This window comes from Musca autumnalis, unplaced genomic scaffold, assembly GCF_047663935.1.
Source record: "Musca autumnalis isolate F117 unplaced genomic scaffold, ASM4766393v1 scaffold_2, whole genome shotgun sequence".
Lineage (NCBI taxonomy): Eukaryota > Metazoa > Arthropoda > Insecta > Diptera > Muscidae > Musca > Musca autumnalis.
In genome coordinates, this window is record NW_027411755.1 from 189,324,557 (window position 1) to 189,346,932 (window position 22,376).

A 22,376-nucleotide genomic window follows, 5' to 3' on the forward strand; every position below is an offset into this window, starting at 1 on the left:
ATTCTTTATAGACAATAGAAGACATTTAAAGGTTTTTAAAGACTACAGGAGACCAGGTGAGGTCTTCTAAATACAACAGAATGCCTCCTGAGGTCTTCTATAGGCCACATAATTTATGTTGAGGTCTAATATAGACAACAGAAGACCTCTTGAAGTATTCTCAAGAGAATAGAAGATCTCTCAATGTGTGCTATAAATAACAGAAGACATCTTGAGGTCTTCTATAGACAGCAGAAAAAATCTTGAAGCCTTCCATATACAAAAGAACAAATCTTGAGGCCTTCTACACCTCTAGAGACTTCTCTCATATCCATGAGTGCACCCCGATTCGTATTAGCTCAATGATATGGGAACTAGAGTTTATCGCCGAGTCCGAACGACGTGTCCTAAGACACCAATTGTGGAGAAGTTTCACATGGCTGAAACAATCAGGAAATGTCGCCAACATTAATGAGGGGTATTTTGACACCGTTGAAAATTTCATATTGCCTAGCCGAGGAATAGAACCCACGATCTTCTGCGTGCAAGGCGGGTGTGCATACCATTGCACCACGGTGGCACCCAAGTTGTTCTATATCCGGCAGAATGTCGTTTGATGTCTTGTATGTATAATTGAGAACCTCTTGGAGTCTTTCATATACAAGAGAAGTCATCTTCAGATCAGAAACTGTCCTTGTTTTTAAACTGCTTGTTTAGTCCAATGAAGCATCTGTTGTCGAATAATATTCTTCTCCTTTGAAAATTTCATATTGCCTAGCCGGGGAATCGAACGCACGATCTTCTGCGTGCAAGGCGGGTGTGCATACCATTGCACCACGGTGGCACCCAAGTTGTTCTATAGCCGGCAGAATATCGTTTGATGTCTTGTATGTATAATTGAAAACCTCTTGAAGTCTTTCATATACAAGAAAGGTCATCTTTCTTTAATCACCGCAGATGTTGGAAGTGGATAGTAGCTACCGATCTAGGTCGATAATTTTTGGTAAGGTACTTTAATATATCGTCACCATAAATGCCCGAAGACGTAACCGACATGTAAATCTAAATTCGTTTTTTGACGTAATCTGAAACATAAAGCTAAAATACATGCTCTGGCAAAATTTCAAGCTTCTACGTTCAAAAACAACGATCCTATTCATGAAATGGCATTTCGGAAAATGGGATAATGTTGCAGATTTTGTTGTAATGGAGGATCTCAAAACTAAGCAATTCAACGGTTTTGGTTTCACTACTTATTCCCCTTCGTATATGATCGATAATATCCCATATATTCGCCTTCATAAGATTAATATTCCGTAAAACAGTTTTTAATTTTATAACGTTTTTTGCTTCTCCTGTAAAGTTTTGGTTTTGTGGGTTACGTCTTCGGGCATTTATGGTGACGATATGTATATCTAAACCCTTTTTATACCTTCCACTAAAATATGGAGGCTATAATTTAATTTGTCATTCCGTTTGTAACATATCGGAATATTCGTCGTAGACCCTATAAAGTATATATTCTTGATCAGCATAAAATTCTAGGTCGATATAACTATGTCCTTGTCTTTACACTTCTGCTTTAGTCCAATGAAGCATCTGTTGTCGAATAATACTCTTCTCCTTATATCCCAATTGCCGTTGTTTATAACGTGTATGGCGATGTCAATGTAGACGAAGTTTTTAACTGACCTCAACATTGTACACTCTAAACTTTTTGCAACAAGATGCGACACAAATGTGCGCAATTTTAAACATTTTTGTTGAAATACGATTTTTACGCACAAAGTGTGCTGAAATTGTGAACCTATGTGTCTAAAGTGAATGAACATGCAACAATAAATGCCTTAATTTGAAACATTTTATGCGTAAAAATCTTATTTCAACAAAAACGTTTAAAATTGCGCACATTTGTGTCGCATCTTGTTGCAAAAAGTTTAGAGTGTAGATAGACACATCTTCAGTTGGTCTGAGTTCGACTCACTCATTGCGCATATCGTCGACTGGCAGACCCATTTTTGCAAATTCTCTTTTAATTTTTGTTATACTATCCATCTGGTATCTTCCCTCTGTTACAATGTGTTCGATTTGGTTTCTTGCGCAATGATCAAAAATGCTTAAATCTGATGGCGTTAACTATAATTTTTTTACTGTTGTGAAATCTATCAATCTCATTCCGTTGTCTGATGTTTAATTGCGAGTACGGAATTTTCCGACTGTTGGACCATGTAGATATCTTCTCTTTTCGAATTTTGGCATTAAATTCGCTTAAATAAAATTGTATACCATTGGCAGGACACATTCATTGCAGTAATATCGGCTTTGTACTTCTGCAAGTGGTTATACTGCACCTTTTCTTTAAAGAATACGAACATACCAGATACAGATTCGCTTAAAATGTTCGTGGGGGTCTTTGTATTTACAAACAATGATGTTTTATAGGCGGTGGTTATTAACCTGACGCCCTACCAAATCATTCATCGTTGGTATACGTAAACATGTCAACTCACTGGGAGGTCAGTGTCCCATTAGGTTGAATCATTGATAGGGGATGTAAGACACCAAACAATGTCTCCCGGATGATTTAATGTAGTTTAATGTTACCTTTAATACAACATAATGGCAACTCTGTTGCCACAACACACCACAAGCAACTAATGCTCGCATTCAACTAACCAACCAGTAAGCGAGTGGGTAAATCTAAAATCAGCATTGAAGTAGAATTTACTTCCAATGATTCCTTTCATACTTTCGTGCTACTATCTATGTATTGCAAATAGCTAAATGCAATTAATTTGTTTACTTATGCATACAATGGGACTGCTATTGCATCAGTTAGGCATTCATTCAGTCAGCCAGTCACGCCGTCAGTTAGTTAGTTATTTCTTCTTTTTCATGCAGTTGTTGCTGTTGCTACTGCCTCCGTTATTTCTGCACAATAATCATAATAATACCCATGGAAAAGCACTACATTCTGGGAAATTTAATTTGTAAATGCAAATCCACTTCAAAGACTTAGTTAGTCGAAGATACGCGTCATCATCATCTTCGTCATCTAAAACATCGTTCTCATCAGCATAAGGACAATGCAAACAAACAAGGATATCTTTGACAGAGATGTGTACTATATGTATGAATATAGAAATTAATTCATGTTTGTTGTAGTTGTTGTTGCTGTTATGGCGGAATACTTACTTACGACTGTCATGGTTTCTGATTCAGAAACTGTATTAAATGCTGGTGCTTCGCCGGAAACTTCACATTTGTAAACGCCTGTTGATTGGAGGGTAACACGCCTTAACATAACTTGTGTATCTGAGGAATTGCGTAGCTGAAAGTAGAAAATGGTATATGTGGGGGGTAAAATGTGAAAATAACTTTTAATATTTTTAAACTTCTGAAAGTTTTCATTTTATTCAAATGCAAATGAGTAAAATTTTGTTGGAATTTTGCTTAAGTTTGGAAATTATTATTTTAAGGGCAAAGATCAAGATGTATGTATATAGTAACTACTTAGCTATTTTCTTTGATCGCCGCAGATGTTGGAAGTGTAAAGTAGGTACCGATCTTACTTACTTACTTACTTAGCTGGCCCATTACAGAACATTTGTTCCATAGACCGAACTAAGAAAAGATATCCAATTCTCTCTGTTTCATGCTTCGCTTTTTGGAATACCGCGCCTTGTCATCTCTTCATCCACTTGTTTGCGCCATCTATTCTTTGGCCTGCCAATACTGCGTGCACCGTCTTGTGGCTCGAATTTATACGCCTTTTTAGTGGGTTCATCATCGCTCATTCTTATTATATGGCCTAGCCAACGCAATCGTTGCATCTCAATACGTTTAACTATATTGATGTCGTTGTATAGCAGATACAGCCCGTGGTTCATGCGACGTCGATATTCACCGTCAACGCAGATTGGTCCGTAGATCTTTCAAAGAATTTTTCTCTCAAACACGCCAAGCACTCCTTCATCTGCTTACGCAAATACGCAGGCTTCGGAACCATACATCAGCACGGGTAGTATCAGTGTTTTGTAAAGCCTTATTTTTATTTGACGAGTTGTAGCTTTGTTTTTAAAGTGCTTACTTCAGCCAAAGTAGCATCTGTTGGCCAATACAATTCTTCTTTTTATTTCACAACTGATGTCGTTTGTTGTGTTTACGGCGGTGCCGAAGTATACGAAGTCTTTTACTACCTCAAAATTATAGGAACCAACTTCAACAATTGGTCCGATCTTAATGGACGCATTGCGCGTCGACACCATCAGCTTGGTCTTCTCGCCGTTTACCGCCAGACCCACTTTAGTAGATTCTCCTTCGACCTTCATAAAGGTATCGGTTACTTCTTTTAGTGATCGTCACATGATGTCTATATCATCAGTATAAGCATGTAACATGTGGCTATTGTTGTGGATTGTGCCACTTCTTTTGACGTTTGCCTCTCGTATAACCTTTTCTAGCAGGATCACACAAAAGGCTGTCTCCTTGCAGAAACCTCTTTTGGTACAAAACTCTTCGAAGAGGTTATTTCCTACTTTAGCTGAAGAACTTGTGTCAGTCAAAGCCGAATGAGCTTTGCGGGGATCCCAAATTCAGACATGGCATGGCATAACTTTGGACGCTGCGGGCTGTCGAAGCCCAATTATTCGTTGACCATGGGCTTTAGTCGTTCGCACAATATCCGTGACACTATCTTGTAGGCGATAGGGAGAAGACTTATGCCCCTATAGCTGGAGCATAAAATCTTATCTCCTTTCTTATGGACGGGACACAGGATGCTCAGGTTCCAATCGTCGGGTACGCGTTCTTCCTGCCAGATGGAGCTAACTAGCTGATACGTACACCTTATCAGCGTGTCGCCTCCGGTTTTAAACAGCTCGGCCATCAGCTCCTGCTGCCTTATTATTCTTTAGCCGGTTAATTGCTGTCTTTACGTCATATTGGCCGGGTGGTATACATTCAATACCATCTTCTGGGATTGGATCTGTGGTATCTTCGTCGACTTCGCTACTATTTGATACCAACAGTTTGAAAAAATGCTCTTTCCATATCCTTAGCACACTATCTATATCAGTTACCAGATTACCTTGCTGGCCTCTACAGGAGGATGTGCCAGTTCCAAAGCCATCAGTTTGATGTTTTACTCTTTGGTAGAATTTTCGGACTTCATTCTGTCTCCTGTGCATCTCGATTTGTTCACACTCCCACTTTTCCATCTCTCTCTTTTTCCTGCGGAAAAGACGTTTCTCCTCTCTTCTTTTCTCTCTCGTGCGCTACGCGTTGCTACTGATTGTAAAGTAGCCCTATATGCCGCATTTTTCTCTTCGGTAGCAGCACGACACTCCTGGTCATACCATGGATTCCTTGGTGGAGGTCTCTGGTATCCAAGTACTGATTTTGCGGCTGTTTGCATGGAGTAGGCAATGTTTTGCCACTGTCCTGATATGTTATCGGGACGAGGAGTGCTTTGATTAAGCAGTTGGGCCAGTTGAGTGGAATATGATGTTGCTATCTGTTGTGATTGCAGCTTACCGATGTCCAACTTCCGTGTTGTGTCTGTTTGCACTTTGTTTGCTACGTTTAATCTGGTACGTAACTTTGCTGCAACAAGGTAGTGGTCCGAGTCTGTGTTTGCACCTCGAACCGATCGTACATCCAACACGCTTGATGCATGGGTGTATAACTTTCCACATGAAGTTGGTCGGTATAGGTATACAGCTTAATAGAGCCCCGATACAACAGAACCACCCGATTTTCTATATTTTGAAGGATGTGGCATTAATTTCCCACCAAAATGGCTGAATTTTGGTACATATTTAGTCTTCGCTGAGGGTATAAAACTTTCCTCCTGAAATTGGTCGGTATATGTCTACGTTTCGGTATTTTGAAGGTTTTAGCCTCAATAACACATTGAAATAGCTGAAATTTGGTATTTAGTATTCGTAGGGATGTAAAACTTTACATCTTAAATTTGTCGGTATAGGTCAACGTTTTCATATAGCCTCAATAGAATAGTACCTCCCGATATTCGGTATTTTCAAGTTTATGGTCTCAATTTTTCACCGAAATGACTGAAATTTGGTAGATAGTCGTCGTTGGGGATGTACAATTTCCCACCTGAAATTGGTCGGTATAGGTCCACACCTTAATATAGCCCCCATAGAACATTACCGGATTTTCTATATTTTGAGGGTTGTGGCCTTATTTTCCTACCGAAATGACTGCAGTTTGGTATTTAGTCTTCGCTGCGGGTATAAAACTTTCCACCTGAAGTTTGTTGCTATAGGTCCACGCATTTATATAGCCCCCATAGAACACAAACTCCCGATTTTCTGAAATTTGAAAGTTTTAGCCTCATTAACTCACCGAAAAAACTGAAATTTGTTTTTAGTCTTCGTTGGGGGTGTAAAGTTTTCTACCTGAAAATTTTTGTCATAGGTCCATGTCTTCATATTGCCCCCATGGAACGGTACCTTCCGATTTTCGGTGTATTCAAGGTTTTAGCCTCAATATACCACCGTAATAGCTGAAATTTTGTATTTGCATATATTTATTTGTATCTGTATATATTTTCAACACAAAACGAGGTTTCAGACAAGGTGACAGTCTATCGTGTGACCTATTTAATATCCTACTGGAAAAGGTCATACGAGATGCGAATATATATAAGGCCAGAGACAAAAACAGCACGATATACAATAAAGATGTAATGTTGCTTGCATACGCAGATGACATAGACATAATAGGTAGATCAGCGCGAGCGGTAACAGCCACCTTTGCAAAAATTGAAAAAGAGTCTGCCAAAGTGGGTCTGGAAGTCAACGGCGATAAGACCAAGTTTATGCTATCAACACGCAAGTCGTCCAGTAGACTCGGACCAACTGTGGATGTTGATAATTATAAATTTGAGGTAGTAAATGACTTTACCTACCTCAGCACCGCCATAAATAAAACCAACAATATAAGCCTTGAAATAAAGAGAAGAATAATATTGGCGAACAGATGCTACTTTGGTCTAAATAAACAGTTTAAAAGCAAAACCACCTCTCGTCAAACAAAACTTACACTCTACCGGACACTGATACCACCTATGGATCTGAAGCATGAGTACTTACAAAAGCAGATGAGGCAGAACTAGGTGTGTTTGAGAGAAAAATTCTTCGAAAGATTTATGGACCAATATGCGTTGAAGGTGAATACCGACGTCGTATGAACCACGAGCTATACCAGCCGACCGACATCGATATAGTAAAACGTATCGAACTACAACGATTGCGTTGGTTTGGCCATGTCAGCAGGATGGATAAAGATGCCCCCGCCAAAAAGGCATTTGAATACGAGCCACTCGACGGTATACGCCCCAAGGGAAGGCCAAAACTCCGATGGAAAGACCAAGTTGAAGAAGATATCACAAAACATGGCGTACAAAATTGGAGAAGTAAGGCAAAAGATCGGTGCGTTTGTAAATCTATTCTTAGTTCGGCTTATGGAATAAGACGTTCTGTTTAGTATAAAAGCCATGTAAGTAAGTATATATTTATTTGGGGATATAAAACTTTTCACCTGAAATTTGTCGGTATAGGACCACGTTTTCATATAGCCTCCATAGAACTCTACCTCCCGATTTTCGTTATTTTAATCGTTGTGTCCTCAATATCCCACCGACATGACTGAAGTTTGGTAGCTGGTCTTCGTTGGGGCTGTAAAACCTTACCTCCGGATATTCTATATTTGGAAGGTTGTGGCCTTAATTTCCTACAGAAATGGCTTAAATTTGGTATTTAGTCTTCGATGGTTTTATAAAGCTTTCCAGGTAATATTTGTCAGTATAGGACCTTATCTTCATATAGCGGTACCTCCCGATTTTCGGTATTTTGAAGGTTTTATCTTCATTAACACATCGAAATTGCTGAAATTTTGTATTCAGTTTTTGTTGGAGGTGTAAAATTTTCCACCTGAAATTCGTCGGTATAGGTCCACTTTTTCATATAGCCCCATAGAGCAGTACCTCCCGATTTTCGATATTCTCACGGTTTTAGCCTCAATGGCTAAAATTTGGTATTAAATCTTCATTGGGGATTGTGACGACAAAAGTCACTTCGTTTGTTTTTGTCCCACTTTTTGTTGTTGTTATTGTATTTTGAATAATATAATTGAATTCGTAAATAAATCCTACTAAGAGACACGTGGTTTTTCTGAAATGGGATAGGTACCCCAATGGCACGTGGTTTTTGTTAAATTATTTAAACTTATTTTTGGGTAATAGGTACAGACTGTTTTCCTATAAAAGGACCGGAGGAAATCGAAAGGGGATCAGTCAGTGTTCAAGGGAAGTGAAGTCAACAAGTGCGCGAATTCAATCGAGTGGAAGTAAAAAATCGCAGTTAACCAGGTGAGTCAGAGTGGTGATATTCAATAGCTTGCCCAGATTCCTTGAAGTGTTCGCGACTCTTGGAACTCGTGTACTCTTGCCCAGATTCCTTGAAGTGTTCGCAACTCTTGGAACTCCCTCGCGTATTCTTGCCCATATTCCTTGAAGTGTTCGCAACTCTGGGAACTCCCTCGCGTATTCTTGCCCAGATTCCTTGAAGTGTTCGCGACTCTTGGAACTCGTGTACTCTTGCCCAGATTCCTTGAAGTGTTCGCAACTCTTGGAACTCCCTCGCGTATTCTTGCCCAGATTCCTTGAAGTGTTCGCAACTCTTGGAACTCGTGTACTTTTGCCCAGATTCCTTGAAGTGATCGCAGCTCTTGGAACTCCCTCGCGTATTCTTGCCCAGATTCCTTGAAGTGTTCGCAACTCTTGGAACTCGTGAACTCTTGCCCAGATTCCTTGAAGTTTTCGCAACTCTCGGAAATCCCTCGCGTATTCTTGCCCAGATTCCTTGAAGTGTTCGCAACTCTTGGAACTCGTGTACTCTTGCCCAGATTCCTTGAAGTGTTCGCAACTCTTGGAACTCCCTCGCGTGTTCTTGCCCAGATTCCTTGAAGTGTTCGCAACTCTTGGAACTCGTGTACTCTTGCCCAGATTCCTTGAAGTGTTCGCAACTCTTGGAACTCGCGTACTCCTGCCCAGATTCCTTGAAGTGTTCGCAACTCTTGGAAATCCCTCGCGTATTCTTGCCCAGATTCCTTGAAGTGTTCGCAACTCTTGGAACTCGTGTACTCTTGCCCAGATTTCTTGAAGCGTTCGCAGCTCTTGGAACTCCCTCGCGTTTCCTTGGCCAGACTCCTTGGAGTGTCCGCATCTCTTAGGTCCCCGCGTAACCTTTGCAGGTTCCATGAAGTGTCCTTAACTCTTGGAACCCCCTTTCGCGTGAGTCCTCTTCCCCGCTCGTCCAGTTAGTCAAGTAGTTCGGAGAACTTATCCAGGTCTCCTGCGAAGCCTACAGAAACCTTGCCCACATATATCGTTTAGCCCATACTTCCACGGCAACCTGTCTGGAGGAGGACCCGACCGGTGGGCGAACTTATCCAGGTCACCCAACAGGCCGGTATAGACGGAGAACTTATCCAGGTCTCCCACACGACTAATATTCGGAATCTTCTCGGGTCTCCCATCGAGGCTGGATCACCAGCGGCGGGCGGATAGGTGAACTTAGCCAGGTCACCTCGAACGAGCGGTAGGAATTTCAAACCTTTGTACACACTTAAAAATTTACCCGTGTTATCACTCTCTCGGTCTTTCCACTTATAAACTTCTGTGACGGACTCTGGACCCCCGCGAGCTATCCCAGCAACCGGAGGGAACTTGTCGTTACAGGATATACAACTTTACACCAGACATTTGTCGGTATAGTTTCATGTCTTTATATAGCCCCCATAGAACGGTACCACCCGATTTTGGTATTTTCAAGGCTTTAGCCTCAATATCCCACCAAAAGTGTCAAATTGGCGGTATAAAACTTTCAACCTGAAATTTTTCGTTATAAGTCCCAATTTTTGGTATTTTGAAGGCTTTAGCCTTAACATCCCACCCAAATGTATGACATTTTTTATTTAGTTTTCGTGGGGTGTGTAAAACTTTTCACCTTAAATTTCCGCCGATACTTGTGGTATTTTATTGGTATTTTGAAAAAAAATTTCGACCATCCGAACTAAGCGCCGTTCTTACGTGTTATCAATATAAGGCTTAAATTAGCTTATTTAATGATATGGCAATATTATAGACAATTGTGACCAAATTTAATTAAATTTATTTAAATTAAAAAAATTCCGTGCGGAGTTTTTTTTTTCCTCCTTGTTTTCTCCCATCGGACGCCTCCCCAGGTGGTGGATAGGGGAACGCTCATCAGATATGACGGGTATCGCAAAAATAAAATATGCGGGGCGAACCAAAAAAAAAAGGAAAAAGGCAGCGTCTGATCGAGATTCGGCGGCAGCAAGCAGCGTCTGTACTCCAGTGGAGCGGCTGAAATATAGAAGGAAACTATAAACCCATCAGAAGGCAAGGGGAAACCACTGATGTATAATCCCTTGAAAATCGTACAAAACATGAACAATACAACGCAAAACAAACGGCCCTCAGTCTCCGGCAATCAGAGGGTGCTAAGAATCCCCGGAGGTAAAACTAAACAAAAACTTGTAATTGGAACTTGGAATGTGAGAAGTCTTTACGAAAGTGGAAAACTTCATAACACAATAAGCGAGATGAACCGACTCCAAATTGATATCTTAGGTGTCAGCGAAACATGGTGGACGGAATGCGGTGATTTCAGATCAGAAAATATGACGGTCTATCATTCAGGAAACCAGGAGGGTGCTCACAGAAGAGGAGTATCTATTATTGTTAAAAATCATATAGCGGCCTGTGTCACGGGATTCGTTCCAAAGTCAGACAGGACAATGTTGTTAAAAATAAGCGGAAAACCGCTAAATTTTAATATCATACAAGTCTATGCTCCCACTGGAGATGCAAATTTGAATGAAGTCGAAGAATTTTATAATGATATTGCGCAGTTACTAAAGATGACAAAAAAACACGAAATAACAATAATACAAGGCGACTTTAATGCCAAGGTCGGAAACCAAGAAGTTGAAAATATTACGGGAAAATATGGCCTAGGCGAACGAAATGATAGAGGAGACAGACTAGTGCAATTTTGTCAGGAATATTGTATGAAAGTGACCAATACGTGTTTTCCCCTACATCCCAGACGGTTATACACCTGGAAATCCCCACAGGACAATGAAAACCAAATTGTGAGAAACCAAATAGACTACATAATAATAAATAAAAGATATCTCTCCAGTGTTACAAAATGTTCGACCTACCCAGGAGCAGATGTGCCATCGGATCACAACTTACTCGTGGCAAATATACGAATTAAGCTCGCATCAAATCGGACAAAACAGCCCCAAAATAAAATGAATATTGAAAAACTTAAAGACTCGGCAACTAAACATGAGCTGCAAAACAATATAAATGGACAACTACAACAGTTGAATGAAGAAAATATGCACGAATTGTGGAACAAGGTGAAAGATGTTATAAACACGACTGCAAAGAACACTCTGGGAAAGCGAACATCATCAAGAACAGAAGAATGGATTACCGACGAGATTCGAGAACTATGGAATGAGCGAAGCAAATACAGAAATAAAAACTATGAAAAATACTGGGAGATAAATAAGGAGATACGATCTGCGACCCGAACAGCCAAAAATGCGAATTTGAATGCCAAATGCCAGGAAATTGAATTTCTACAAAGTATACACGATGATTTTAACCTCCACAAGAAGCTAAAGGAAGCCGCCGGAGTATATGGAAAGAAAATAGCCAATCCAGTTCTAATGAACAAAAACAATGAAGCTGTATTTGACTTGGAGGGAAGGAAGCATATATGGGAGGAATATATTACCAATCTTTTTACTGATAGCGAACGATCATCTTATGAGGATGATTCGGAAATTCCAAGAAGAGGGACGCCTATAACGCAGAGCGAAGTAGAACGCGCTATAAAATCATTGAAAGACAGAAAGGCTACAGGACCGGACGAAATCCCATCAGAATTACTGAAACTTATTGATTCCAGCAATATACACCTACTAGTCAACCTTTTTAATTACATATACAACACTGGAAACTATCCACAAGAATGGCTAAAATCAACCTTCATCGCAATACCCAAGAAAAATAATGCAAAACAATGCAGTGACTTCAGACTCATTAGCTTAATGAGTCATGCCTTGAAGATATTTCTAAAGATTATTCATAGTAGAATATACAAAATATGTGAAGCACACATGGGAAATACCCAATTTGGGTTTAAAGAAGGAATGGGTACAAGAGAAGCACTATACTGCATCCAAATTATAACACAAAAATGTAGGGATGCCCAGAAAGATGTATTCATGTGTTTTATTGACTACGAAAAAGCATTCGATACCGTCAAACACGATAAATTAATGGAAATATTACATGATATAGGAATGCAAGACAATGAACTTATGTGCATAAAAAGTCTCTATTGGAATCAGTCGGCAAGAATTGAAGTAAGTGGAGAACCAACAAAAGAAATTGGCATCTCAAGGGGTGTTAGACAGGGCTGTCTTCTATCTCCCTTATTGTTTAATGTATATTCAGAGAAAATATTCCAAGAAACGCTAGAAGGAGAAAACGTCGGAATAAAAATTCATGGGAAAATAATTAATAACATAAGGTATGCGGACGATGCCACGTTACTGGCTGGAAGTATATCCGGTCTCCAGAAACTTGTGGAGAAACTTGCACGTGTAAGTGAGAAATATGGCCTTAAAATAAACATGAAGAAGACGAAATATATGGTCATAAGCAGAAAAAATCCCCATGCAGATGTGACCTTAAAAGTTCAAGGTACAGAAATTGAAAGAGTGCGATCTTTTAAATATCTAGGGATACTAATAAACGACCAATGGGATCCCTCGAAAGAGATTAAAAGTCGTATAGAGATGGCGCGAGATGCTTTTTGTAAATACAACAAACTTATGAAAAGCCATGACATAAACGTAACAACGAAAGTACGCTTTATAAAATGCTATATTTGGTCGGTGCTGCTGTATGGAACAGAAGTTTGGACGCTCAAATCCTCTGATGAAAGAAAATTGGAAGCCTTCGAAATGTGGATTTACCGGCGAGTACTGAAAATACCATGGACTGCGAAAATTTCTAATGACGAAGTACTAAGAAGGATGAATGTAAGCCGGCAGTTAATAACAACAATAAAAAGTCGCAAAATAGCATATCTTGGACACGTATTAAGGAACAATAAATACAACATTTTACAAGCAATTTTAAAAGGAAAAATTGATGGAAGCCGTGCTAGAGGAAGAAAAGAAACATCTTGGCTCAAAAACATCATGGACTGGACAGGTTATACCGACGAAACTGATCTGCTGAATGCTGCAAGACACAGAGAGCTGACAACCACTATACTATAACATAAATATAATGCGATAAATATTAAAAAACAAAATGAATTGTACGATCACTTATATCCGGATAACGGATGAGTAAATAAAGAAGAAGAAATTAAAAAATAAATTTTCTCCAAAAAATTTCAATTTTATTATAATATTCTCAATTATGTGCTGCAACTAGCTAACAATTGCACAACGAACACAGCTGAGTGAAATGTTCCCTTTGTGTCATACCAAACAAACACGACAAAAATGACAATGTCACGTCACAGTTCTCCCAAGAACTGTCTGAGGCGTAACATGAAAAGAAAAATTTCCGCCTCATTATAAAGTCTGAGACCATCTACAACTACTTGCCTGCCTCGTTGCCCGCTTGGCTGCCTGCCTGCCTGCCTGTCCTGTACATTGTTGTTGAAATGTTCCGTTTGTTTAGTTGGTATATTTTGTGTTTTTGGTTGTTGCAGCTGTGCTGTGTTTTTATTGCTTTAAAGCTAACCAAGGACTAAACGAATGAAAAGATCCTCTTCTGAACTCTGTGAATTGCAATAAGGAACAATACATGTGTACAGAAGTCTAAAGAAAACTTAAGAAGAACGACAAAAGTCACGTTTTTACAAATATTTTATTTTGCCTTAGCCACAAGGACGTACCACTTTTCGGTTTAGAATATGCCTTTAGTTGTGTTGTGGCGTTGATTTTTTATTATTTTTATTATTTCTTTATTAAAAAATATTTTTGAGAAATTGTGGTCGACAATGGTATATCCTATATATTGCAGTTACAATATATTGATGTTTTATAAGAAAGGAGCGTCCATTCGTAAGAAATGTTCACACTTTATTTCTCCCACCACAAAAAATATGTATATATGTATATATAAATCGTGGAGAAGGAATATACCAGCATGTAAAGCAAAAATATGCACCAAACATCTCTAACAATTTCGAAGCTCTATCGTTGTCCCATTAAAAATCAACCTTATTTATTTATTTCAAATATTTTTATCTTTATATATAAAACTCAATTGTCGTTTGTTGGTAATTGAATCAGTTGAAAACGGCTGGAGCGATTTGGATAATTTTTTGTGGAAATGTTAGTCATAGTCCAGTTTAGGTTTTTATGCAAAGAAAAATTGGCCACGCCCTCTTTTCCGCCCACTTTTATAAATATGTTATATCCACGAAACTACTCAATAGATTTTCCTGAAATTTTCAGGGAACGTAGAGTGATAGCCCCCGGTTGAAATAGGCTACATATTTTGTTGAATTTCGAATCGGGCGGGGTACCTCCCCTATGCCCTATTTTTGTAAAAATGCAATATTTGCAACAATTACAAATGTATCGCTTTGAAAATTAATTTCCGAGTCAATGGCGATTGTGTTTCCGACCTTACGTGCTTATTTGGGGGCATTAAGACTGGACAACGCCCACTTTTTTAAATATGTTATATCTACGAAACTTCTGAATCGATTTTCCTGAAACTTTCAGCGAATGTACAGGGTTGGTCCCCGATAAAAATAGACCACATATTTTTTGACTTTTGGATCGGGCGGGTACCTCCCCTATTCTCCATTTTTGTAAAAATGGAATATTTGCAACAAATACGAAAGTATCGGTTTGGGAATTTATTTGCGAGTCAATGGCGATTGTGTCTCAAACCTTACGTACTTATTTTGGGACTTAAGATCCGACCACGCTCACTTTCTAATTAGGTTATATCTACAAAACTACTGAAGGTATTTTCACGAAAATCGCGATTTGTCTAAACTTTTAAATCTTTATAAATAAAAATCAACTATCGTTCGTTGGTAATGGCATCAGTTGAGAATGGCTGGACCTATTTTCGACTTGGGTTTTTATGCAAAGAAAATTTGACCATGCCCACTTTTTTCAATTTTAAATTTTTATCATTTCTACAAGAACTGAAATTGCCAGGGAATGTTCAGAGATGACCCCCGCTTAAAATAAGCTACAAATTCAGTTGAATTTCGGAAAGGGCGGGGTACTTCCCCTATACCCTACTTTTTTAAAAATGTTATATTTACAACTAGCAGACCCCGGTCCGCGTTGCTGGCCCGTCGAAATGAGTTTTAATGACAACTTTTTATCGACTTTATGCTTGACAATTCAAAAATAGGTATTTTCTACCTCACTTCTTCGGTCCATCCAAACCGAGAAGGATTTTAAATTTATCAACAGATTTTGTCTGTAACCTTTCTTTTCTGTTACGGACTTTGTCGGATTTTTCGCCAATTTGTGCCTTTTCGGATTTAATATCGTCCATGTCCCTGTCTTTATCCTAAAGCGATCCAATTATAAAAGTTAAAAAAATGGTTAAATCGAATTCTCCCGCTTATTTAGACTTATATGTTTTAGCTTTTCATGGCTGATGGACCGTTGAACCTCACCATTTAAGTACACCATTTAAGTACATATATAGTTTTTCTTGATCGGGGGCGCAACCACCGTTGTCTCGAAAACTAATTTGCAACCTGATGCACTCATAACTTTGGCAAATATAGCGATTATAAAATAATAGGCCCCGAAATTCGTCTATCATTTTGGACCACGGGACATTCCTGAACATTTTCTGAAAATTAGGTTCAGTAGTTTTGGAAAAATAATGTTTTGAAAAGAGTCGGCGTGGTCATCAGATATAACATATTAAAAAATTGGGCCTGGTCCGGTATTTTGGCTCTCAATATGTACCTAGGGTGCACACAACTTCATTGCCTACCAAAATGTATGCTGAAACCGATATAATCATGAGTGTGGCTTATACATATAGCGTTTAACAGAAAGGCATGGGGAAGGTACCCCACCTCTTCCGAAATTCATAAAATATACATAACAACGGCAAACATTGAGCTTTTGCTACAAATTTTATGGAAATCCCTTTAGTAGTATTGGAGTTATGACTAGACAGCGGAATTTTATGCAACCCCTATTTTTGGTCCGATTCATGTCAAATTTTGGGACTGGGCATATTTTTGGCTTCTGATTATATTGCAATCGAAACATATGACATATGCAAAATTATGCAAAATGCATAAATTTTTGTATATGCAAAATTTATGCATTTTACATATTTTCTTATGCAACAAATATTTCAATAATAGGTACAAAAATGTCTATGTGTAAAATTTTTCTGTTTAAAATTCTCTTCAGACAAGTCAATAAAATAGAGAAATGTATAACCACAGCCACAACCTTCAAAATACCGAAAATCGGGAGGTATCGTTCTATGGGGGCTATATGAAGGCCTGAACCTAAGCCGACAAATTTTATTTGGAAAGTTTTATACCCCCAACGAAGACCTAATACCGAATTTCAGCCATTTTGGAGGGATATTGAGGGCATATCCGTCAAAATACCAGAAATCTGGAGGTACCGTTCTATGGGGGCTATGTGAAGATGTGGACCAATACCGATAAATTTCAGTTGGAAAGTTTTATACCCCCAACGAAGACTTAATACCGAATTTCAGCCATTTCGGGTGGATATTGAGGGCACATCCTTCAAAATACCAGAAATCCTGAGGTACCGTTCTATGGCGGCTATATGAAGACGTGGACCTATACCGAAAACATTCAGGGAGAAAGTTTAATACCGCAAATGAAGACTAAGTACTAAATTTCAGCCATTTCGGTGTAATATTAAGGCCACAACCTTCAAAATGCCGAAAATCGGGAGGTACCGTTCTATTGGGGCTATATGAAGACGTGTACCTATACCGACAAATTTCAGGTGGAAAGTTTTATACCCACAACGAAGACAAAATGCCAAATTTCAGTCATTGCGGTAGGATATTGAGGCCACAACCTTAAAAATACCGAAAATCGGGAGGTACCATTCTATGGGGGCTATATGAAGACGTGAACCTTTGCCGACAAATTTCAGGTGGAGTGTTTTATACCCCCAACGAAGACTAAATACCAATTTTCAGTCATTTCGGTGGGATATTGAGGCTACAACTTTCAAAATACCGAATATCGGTAGGTACCGTTCTATGGGGGCTATATGAAGACGTGGACCTATGCGGACAGATTTCAGTTGTAAAGTTGCATAGACCTAACGAAGACTTAATACCAAATTTCAGCCATTTTGGTAGGATATTTAGACCACAAATCCTTGAATATATTTTTGCATATGGTTTTGCATATGCTCTTTTTATGCAGATATGTACAAATATGTCAAAATATGCACGATATGCTAATTCGTTTTATTTTTTAATAAAACGAGTTTCTGTCTAATCAGATTTTCTCTACGACCATCCTAACCATATATGCATTTGCATAGGATTCCGCAGTCTAGTTATGACATATTAAAAAAACAGGCTTGGTCGGGCCTATAGGCCCCAAAGAAGTACCTATATTGTAGATTAATCCGTAAATTTTTATTCCGATACATACATCATTTTTGCAAATATAACGTTTTTTTTGTAAATGTCGCATAAGGGAGGTACCCCGCCCCCATGCCTTTCTGTTAAACGCTATATGTATAAGCCACACTCATGATTATATCGGTTTCAGCATACATTTTGGTAGGCAATGAAGTTGTGTGCACCCTAGGTACATATTTAGAGCCAAAATACCGGACCAGGCCCAATTTTTTAATATGTTATATCTGATGATGACCACGCCGATGATGACCACGCCGACTCTTTTCAAAACATTATTTTTCCAAAACTACTGAACCTAATTTTCAGAAAATGTTCAGGAATGTCCCGTGGTCCAAAATGATAGACGAATTTCGGGGCCTATTATTTTATAATCGCTATATTTGCCAAAATTATGAGTGCATCAGGTTGCAAATTAGTTTTCGAGACAACGGTGGTTGCGCCCCCGATCAAGAAAAACTATATATGTACTTAAATGGTGTACTTAAATGGTGAGGTTCAACGGTCCATCAGCCATGAAAAGCTAAAACATATAAGTCTAAATAAGCGGGAGAATTCGATTTAACCATTTTTTTAACTTTTATAATTGGATCGCTTTAGGATAAAGACAGGGACATGGACGATATTAAATCCGAAAAGGCACAAATTGGCGAAAAATCCGACAAAGTCCGTAACAGAAAAGAAAGGTTACAGACAAAATCTGTTGATAAATTTAAAATCCTTCTCGGTTTGGATGGACCGAAGAAGTGAGGTAGAAAATACCTATTTTTGAATTGTCAAGCATAAAGTCGATAAAAAGTTGTCATTAAAACTCATTACGACGGGCCAGCAACGCGGACCGGGGTCTGCTAGTTGTAAATATAACATTTTTAAAAAAGTAGGGTATAGGGGAAGTACCCCGCCCTTTCCGAAATTCAACTGAATTTGTAGCTTATTTTAAGCGGGGGTCATCTCTGAACATTCCCTGGCAATTTCAGTTCTTGTAGAAATGATAAAAATTTAAAATTGAAAAAAGTGGGCATGGTCAAATTTTTTTGCATAAAAACCCAAGTCGAAAATAGGTCCAGCCATTCTCAACTGATGCCATTACCAACGAACGATAGTTGATTTTTATTTATAAAGATTTAAAAGTTTAGACAAATCGCGATTTTCGTGAAAATACCTTCAGTAGTTTTGTAGATATAACCTAATTAGAAAGTGAGCGTGGTCGGATCTTAAGTCCCAAAATAAGTACGTAAGGTTTGAGACACAATCGCCATTGACTCGCAAATAAATTCCCAAACCGATACTTTCGTATTTGTTGCAAATATTCCCATTTTTACAAAAATGGAGAATAGGGGAGGTACCCGCCCGATCCAAAAGTCAAAAAATATGTGGTCTATTTTTATCGGGGACCAACCCTGTACATTCGCTGAAAGTTTCAGGAAAATCGATTCAGAAGTTTCGTAGATATAACATATTTAAAAAAGTGGGCGTTGTCCAGTCTTAATGCCCCAAATAAGCACGTAAGGTCGGAAACACAATCGCCATTGACTCGGAAATTAATTTTCAAAGCGATACATTTGTAATTGTTGCAAATATTGCATTTTTACAAAAATAGGGCATAGGGGAGGTACCCCGCCCGATTCGAAATTCAACAAAATATGTAGCCTATTTCAACCGGGGGCTATCACTCTACGTTCCCTGAAAATTTCAGGAAAATCTATTGAGTAGTTTCGTGGATATAACATATTTATAAAAGTGGGCGGAAAAGAGGGCGTGGCCAATTTTTCTTTGCATAAAAACCTAAACTGGACTATGACTAACATTTCCACAAAAAATTATCCAAATCGCTCCAGCCGTTTTCAACTGATTCAAATACCAACAAACGACAATTGAGTTTTATATATAAAGATAACAGCAAAACTCCACGAGCAACTCAATTTTACGAGAGGAACTATTTACGCTCCCTATTTAAATAATATCCCAGGGAAAGAGATAATAAGTGAGCTCTCCGACAAAGGAGTTGTTGATGTATATAAATATGAAAAAACAGTAGATGGCAAAAAAATTAAAACCGGAGTAATTCTTGTAACTTTTGATATGTATAATCTACCAGAGAAGTTACAAATAGCATATCACACAACAATAGTTAGAGAACACTATCCAAACCCAATGAGATGTAAACAATGTCAATTGTTGGGTCATACAATGAAACGCTGTAATAACCCACCTACATGCGTAAATTGTAATTTACCCCCTCATTCCCCTACTGATTGCATCAGAACATATTGTGCAAATTGCAGTGAAGCACATGCAGCTTCGTCAAATTTATGCACTAAATCAGGAGGAGGCATTGTGACTCACAAGAGAGCCCATGTGCTCTAAGTGAGCGTAAATTTGTTATCGCTCACAGCCTGTGTAAATGCTAACACGTTGTGAACAACAACAAATTTACGCTCATTGAGAGCACAAGAGAGACCCAAAAATTTTCTCTGCCTCACTCTGCACTAAATGTAAACAACAAAAAGAGATTCTAAAAATTAAAACAAAAAATAAATGTTCTATGAAACAGGCAATTCGCCTATACCAAAACCAACCTCTAAATACCATTGGCTCTAAAAGTTTCGCGGCTACTGTATCTTCTCAAGAAACAACAGATCAAGAAACAAACAAATCTTCTTCGGGCATACAAAAATGTACAAAACAACAAAACACTATTATTCCAAAATCACCATCGAAAGAACCATTAAATAAAAACACAACAACCCTCCCTCCAACAACCGCTAACTCTTCTCTTATTTCCAACAACACCTCTTCCTCATCTGCAGTCAAAACTAAAACAACAACAACAAACTCCAATACATCACTAAGAAGAACAAACTCCAAAACAAATATTTTCAACTCATCTCTTACTACTAAAAATTCTATTGCTAGTACTAACAAAACTACAACAACAAAACAAAAATCAAATGAAATACCATCAACATCATCTCACCTCACATCTAAAGAGAAACAAGTATCTCTTGAAAATTATACTCTCTCTCGTCGGATATCTAATACAGATATCCCTAAAACATCACAATCTATGGATTATTTGTCTGATAATTAATAAATGATAATTAATTATTGCCTCCCTCCATGGTATGTTGCCCCACATATATTGTTGTCGCTATCCGTATACATTTTGTATTCAGATGGCGGCGACGGGTATGTGGGGGACAAATCGTGGAGGGAGGCAATTATCAGATAAATAATACCAACCAACATATCAATCACACATTTTTTTTCTTTTAATACCATTATGGTGTTAAAAATTTTACAATGGAATATCAGAGGATACATAAACAATTATTCTAATTTACAGCTATTACTTGCTGATACTGATCCAGATATTGTGTGTTTACAAGAAACAAAGTGCAAGCAAACTCAAACTCCTCATACACCAAAACGTTATACAGGATACTTCTTTAACAGACATAACTCTGCTAAAGAAGGAGTTGCCATACTTTTGAAAAAAAATATACCACACGATATTGTACAATGCACTACAACACTTTGCTCAGTTGCTGTCAAAATCAACTTAGCAACTAGCTTCACACTTGTATCCCTTTATATTCCCCCCAACGAAAACATAACTGTGTCCCATCTTGACACCCTAACCAACATATCGTCCTCTGTCATAATCCTTGGAGACTTAAACGCCTGGAGTAATCTTTGGGGTTCCTCCAAGTCTAATAAAAGAGGTCATATAATCGAAACATTTGTCAACAATTCAAACTTGTCAATTTTAAATGACGGTTCTCCAACACATCTTAGCACCCACAATACGTTAACGCACATGTTGCAATGGCATCTATATCGTTATTTCCAAAATGTTTCTGGCACACAGTAGATAACATGTATAATAGCGATCATTTCCCCGCTTTAACAACGTTAAACATAAATGTTAATAATAAAGTCACTTTTCGATCTAAATATATCACCGAAAAAGCCGATTGCGATAAATTCCATAACAATATATCATTAGTAGAATCCAATTATCCTGTTTCTAAAGACATTAATAAGGAATCTGCCTAAATCAGGAAAATTATTCGAAAGTCAGCAAACAATAGCATTCCTCAAACAAGAAATGTAGTACGAAGTAAAAATGTACCCTGGTGGAACAAAGAAATACAAAAATTGAGAAATGAAAAACAAGCGGCGTGGAAATTATTACGCCGAAATATAACTAGGGATAATCTTTTAGATTACAAAAAGAAAAATGCCATTTTCAATAAAGCTAAAAAGATAGCTAAGGCAGAAGCATTTCAACGTTTTACGTCTTCTATTTGTCCATCCTCTACGTCTTCACTTTTATGGCGCCAAATAAGGCTACTTACCGGTAATTGGCAACCCAACCAAATTCAAAGTATTGAGGTAAATGGTAACACAACATCCAATTCGCATATCATATGTTCTACGTTTGCCGAACATTGGTCATCTAACTCGAGCGACTCAAATTTTTTCACAGAATTTGTAACAATAAAGACCAGTTGCTACTTTCCGCAATCACTCCAACAAATCCTTCTCCTAAAGCAAAGTGTCTAGACGACAATCTAACACTTCAAGAATTATA

At 38.3% G+C, this 22,376-nt stretch overlaps 1 protein-coding gene across 1 annotated transcript in view; it reads right to left on the minus strand.

Moving 5' to 3' along the window:
• The window catches only part of beat-IIIa (beaten path IIIa), a 442,078-nt gene that overhangs the window by 86,286 nt on the left and 333,416 nt on the right, over positions 1–22,376 (minus strand). Inside the window, exon 4 of the mRNA XM_073970400.1 lies at positions 3,175–3,310. Within this exon, the coding sequence (XP_073826501.1) occupies positions 3,175–3,310 (136 nt within the window). The remainder of the gene's footprint in view (positions 1–3,174; positions 3,311–22,376) is intronic.